This window comes from Dendrobium catenatum, unplaced genomic scaffold (genome assembly GCF_001605985.2).
Source record: "Dendrobium catenatum unplaced genomic scaffold, ASM160598v2 fragScaff_scaffold_817, whole genome shotgun sequence".
NCBI classification, from domain to species: Eukaryota; Viridiplantae; Streptophyta; class Magnoliopsida; order Asparagales; family Orchidaceae; genus Dendrobium; species Dendrobium catenatum.
This window is the reverse complement of record NW_021319279.1, coordinates 172,092-177,507: the sequence shown is the minus strand read 5'-3', so window position 1 is coordinate 177,507 and position 5,416 is coordinate 172,092. Positions and strand designations below refer to the sequence as shown.

At 34.0% G+C, this 5,416-nt stretch overlaps 1 protein-coding gene across 1 annotated transcript in view; it reads left to right on the top strand.

Annotated features, from left to right (window-relative positions):
• LOC110102393 (probable sugar phosphate/phosphate translocator At3g11320) overlaps positions 1–4,663 on the top strand; it is a 26,383-nt gene extending 21,720 nt beyond the window's left edge. The window contains exon 4 of the mRNA XM_020830721.2: positions 4,189–4,663. Within this exon, the coding sequence (XP_020686380.1) occupies positions 4,189–4,344 (156 nt within the window). The 3' untranslated portion in view covers positions 4,345–4,663. The remainder of the gene's footprint in view (positions 1–4,188) is intronic.
• Positions 4,664–5,416: the final 753 nt, after the last annotated feature.

The window sequence follows — 5,416 nt, the reverse complement described above, 5'->3', positions numbered from 1 at the left end:
GCAATGGGAAATTCTGGACGGCACACAAAATCTGTCCAGAAAACTGGACAGCAACTTGGACTATGACAACTCAGGATTCTGGCTCTCTAGATGCAAGAAAACTAGATGAGTATTATGGGGAATTCTCTGCCCAGCAGTGGCGGGGAATCTGGAATTAATTTCAGGGCATAAGGAGCATTTAATGGAGGGAAATCAATGCATGAGCCTTGGGAAATTTTGGCCAGCAGCACTGAAGGATTTTAAACTCTTTCCAAGAAGAGACATTGCCATATGGAAAGATTTCCAGAAGAAATCTAGGGGGGGGGGGGGGGGGGGGGGGGGGAGCCGACTTGTGCTTCTACCACGCGGTGGCGGCTGGACAATAATATTAGAAGTTTGCAGCTTTGCCTAATTTAGATTCATGAGATAGGAAAGATTTAATTAAATCCTTTCTCATTTAAAATTCAAATAGGAGCTAATTAAGGAGCTTTTCAAAAATAGATCTCTTAAATTAGGAAAGAAATTTCAAATTCAAAATGCTTTGATATTTGAAATTAAACCTTTCTAAATTAAGAGGAAAATATTATGGCAAGAATTCAAGATGTGATTTGTGTTTTGGAGGGAGGAGGAGGGTAATGAGGCCGGCGGCTAGGGGTGAGAGAGGGAGGGAATTAAGGAGGCTTTAATGCTTCCTTAATTTTAGGGGTTGGATTTAGAATGAATTAAGTCATCCTAATTAATTCAAAATCCAATGGAGGGAAAATTTGAAAACTTCCCTAAAATAGATTTTATAATTTATGAAAGAATTTGAATTTCAAATTTGGGGAAATTTGAATTCAAAGACCAACTAAATTATGGCAATCCAAAACTAGGAATTATCCGAATTAAGCAATAGGGAATGGGAGAGGATGTGGCTGACGGTTTGAATGGGGCGGGTAAGGGACCGCCGGCAAGGTGGAGATGGAGACGACGTGATGGTGGAAGGAGGAAGAGGATGGAGATGATGACTAGGAACAACAAGAAGGAACAAAAACTAAAACAAAAGATAAAAGATAAAACCGCGAGCCTTGGACTCTTCCGAATACTGACGGGTGATACGTTGCTCTCCTCCAAGGGACTTCAAGCCACGAGCCCGGACCCATCCTATGGCTGGTGGAAACTCCGACTATCTCCCATAGGTATTTCACTAATGTTCTTCCCAAAGAACACAAGTGGAAACACCAAATTTTTTTATTATAATTCCATGATCCTAATACAATAGAAGGAGCCTCTATATATAGGCCTCAAAAGAAAATAAAAGACACATTTGCCCCTTGGGCTTACATAAGACAAGAAGGTAAAAAAGGGAAATTGCAAAATTAAATCAAAATACACTTAATAAACTAAAATAAAACAAAGTGATCTTGGTCGTCGATCTTCAGCTCCTCGGATAGGCATGGACGGTTGGATGTCCGCATCCGAGTATTAATATTCTCTTTTAGGAGGTGAAAAGTCCAGCTATGTAAACACATGCATGTATGCTCGCACACATGCAGTTATCATATAGATGTATTTTACTTGATTATATTTTTACTTAACATTATATATTTGTGTGTGCGTTATACATATTTATTTTTTAAAATAATGAAAAATAAAAAATTTGATTTCATGATTAATTAACTCTAGAGACTAGTTAGTCAAAAAAGAATCCATTTCAAGTCGTTTGAAATAGCATTGTATCATTTTAAACTGTGACTGAATCCGACTCAAATCGAATTTTTATCACCCTGAATGCTTTTGGGTATATACCTACAAAAGTGAGATTCTGTCACGAGGTCGGAAAGTAGTAGATTCTCAGTCTAGATAAAGTTCACTTAAAAATTGTTGTTGCTGTGTATGGAAAACGTCTTAATGCATGTGAACAACTAGTTATTATGCTACAAGCAGTTGGTGAAAATGACAATTTAAATTTTTGTGAATGTAAAATGGTAAACTCATACCGTTATTCCACTTCAATATAACGAAGTTATAGTTGTAGAAGAGCATGCGTTATTTTGAAAAAAATATATATTAACTGGAGAATTAGCTTCTGAGCTTCTCAAGAATTTTATGAAAACTTTGACTAAAGATATTTAGAAACCTCTAATGTTTTTGTGGTTAATATTGTAGAACCACAGCCCGTGAAAAATTTTTATTGTACCATCATTCTTCATTTAGTGGTAATAACAGTGCTGATTTTTTGCGATATTGGTATTATGTTAAACTTGAATATATTACAAAATTAGTTATCATTAGTTCAGAGTTTACTTAATTGTGATTAATTAAATGATGATTATTTAAGAGCTTTCCATTACATCATCAGAAGTCAAGAATACCAAATAAATAAATGAATGTTTACTTCTTTAGTAGGTGGCTGTTGCTGATATGCTTTATTTTAGTACGGCTGCATTACAAGGACAAAAACTAATACATCTTCATCTTTCCCTATAGGACCATATTTTTTCCAGAATTATAGGAAAATAATAGAATTCTCTAATATTAGCATCAATAATTTTTTTTTTGGTTGTTGTTGAACATCAGTATGCTTGTAAATTGAAATTCCAACCTAAAATTTATTCGGGGCACACTTTTCAACATATTCTACAGTAATACTTGACCTGAACAAACCTACCTACAGGCTTATGAATATCATATCCCGAACCAATAAATTGAATGCTGGTGAATGTCACAATTGTGCACCTTTATCATCTAAAATAGCGTGTTTTTATTTTACGGAAAATTTAAACAAAGGAATTTGTTGTTTTCGGGTTTATTGAGAGCATGATAACTCTAATTCTACAACTGTTTAGCCAAAAAAATTTTGATCAGAGGAAATATTTGAAGAAACATTTAATAGGACTCGCCAAAGATTCAGGATCTGCAATTTTATAACAGTTGAGAAAAGAATTTGGCGCTGAAAAATAATTTTGACAGGTATCAAAGTGATTATTGAAATTGAGATGCTAAATTTTGAGCACGGATAAGCTCAGACTGATTTGATTTGTAAGAATCTTAATCAATAGTTAAGAGGTTTGATAATACATCAAAAACTTGTGCTCCCATGAACGGGAAGTTATTTAAGATAGTTAATGCTTCTTATAAGTATATCCTGATAGGAAGTGAAAGTTGGTTAATACTTAATAGCCATTGTATCTGTTTTCAGAGTTGGTGCCAAGGAAAATATGTTACAGGCTAGTAATAACAATTAGGATTTCAATTGGCAGTCATACAAAGATTTAAAACAGGGGAATTTTTATATGGTATATTTTACCGTCTAATAAAAAAGCTTGGAATATGGACGAGCGACATATGCTTAAATAAACAATTAGTAGTAATTGCACCTTTAAGATGAAACTTGCTTTAAGGTGTTTTATCATGAAGGGATCTTTTGGGGATTGAAATAGATAGAGTTAATAATGAACAACTTTTGATTATTTCCTATTACCAACATTCACTAGTTATTGTTGTAAAGTACCGCTCATTGCTCAGGAGGAAATTACTCGATCACGGTTTTTAGTTGTGACTTGGGATAGCCATTGCTTGATTGTTTGTTAGTTGGATGATCCACTATCTTTTACTTTGATGATCGAAACATCCACGAGTAGTTGAGGAATATTTTTAAAATCAAAGATGTCAAGAGTGATCAGAAGATTAGATGATTTAATGGGAAGGCACAAAGAAGGCTAATTGAGACAAAGAGGAGGTTGTCAAGCGGAATCCAAGAAGTTCTGAGAGAAATCGGTGGGAGGTTGAGTAGAGATTTGTTGTTGTTATAGCATTAACAACTAATCCACATCACCTATCACAATTCCCTATCAGCAAAGTTTCTCTCCCATTTTACTCCCATTACAAATCCCCATTTCCCCAGACAATTTCTCATTGTACATTGAGATCAGCCATACTAAGCAAGCTCACTAAAGTATCGACCGTAGCTGATTTACTTTTGATTGGAGCAGGAGTTTAGAATTAACTTTGTTCATTAATGCTTCGTTTGAGACTTCTTTTTTACTGTTTTTTAAAGCAATTTTTTAGTTCAAGAAATTTTAAAAAGTTATTTTATAAAGCGATAAAAAAGTTGTACCAAACGGAGCCTAAAATTCCAGCATTTTGCTCTTGAGGTAGTTAGTCTTTTTCATATTTATTCTACAAGAAATGTTGTGTGTGAAACATGACTAAATGATACTTCATCAGGTTCTTGGAAATGCCAAAGGTGCCTTAGCCGTTGTGGTTTCAATTCTCATTTTCCAGAATCCGGTCTCCATAACAGGGATGCTGGGTTACAGTCTAACGGTCATTGGAGTTATTCTCTACAGTGAAGCAAAGAAACGCAACAAAATGAGCAGCTGAGGGCCCCCAACTATAGATGGCAACAATTCCGCAATGCTGGAGCTTTTATTGCCAGGTTTTATTCTACTCAGCTTACTTTTGCTTTGGCAAAGTTATATATATACACATATTAACATTAGATTAATATGATTTTGGACTGAGAAAGAACATGTTGATAGAAGGTTAGTCATCATATATCATTAGTTTGCCAATTCTTTGAGGTAGAATTAGGTCTTGTCGCTTACAGAACTTTCAATTTTCTTGGAAAGATCATTCAAGTGCCTTCTTTCAACATACATATCTTGTTTATTGATTTCAGAAGCAAATTTTCTTTTTCAAATCAGTTTGTTAGACAGTATTAGTAAGGCAGAATTCGTGAGGTATCTAAGTCAGGAAGTTCTGTTATGTTTTTTTTGGAAAAATATCTTAATTTTTGCGTGGCACAGGTTTTGTTGTTTGTGAGATATCTAAGTCAGAAGATTAAAATGATTAATCAAATATTTACTTTTTACACAACTCTCCTTGGCTTATTGGTTGAGAGCTTAGGCTTCAAACTAAGAGGTCCAAGGTTCGAGTCCATGTGTATGCGTTGTGTGTGTGAGTTTGCCTTAAATGGCCTAAATGTCCCAAAAAAAAAAAATTTACTTTTTAAGAAATAAATTGCCACTTTTTAATAAATATTAATAATAAATACATTTAAAATATATAAAAACTTAATAAATCTAGCATAAAATTATTAAAAATATTTAACAGATATATATATATATATATATATATATATATATATATAACAGATATATATATACTAATATATATGTATAAAGTATACTAATACATAAGCAAATATAAGCAAAGGGAGAGAGGGATCGGTCATGGTCACGCACGGGAGAGGGAGAAAATGTCTATCAAGAATTAAAAAAAAAAAAAAATTGTTGCTGTTCCATGGGGGGTAAGGCGTACTTGCTGTCTTTTGTGAAAGCTGGCAATGGGAGGCATCTATTCCACACTCTGCCTTCCATGTCTGCCAACCTTGCCTTTATCTCTACGCTCCTTTCTTACAAATATATCCATTTCTTTAAAAAAAAATATATAT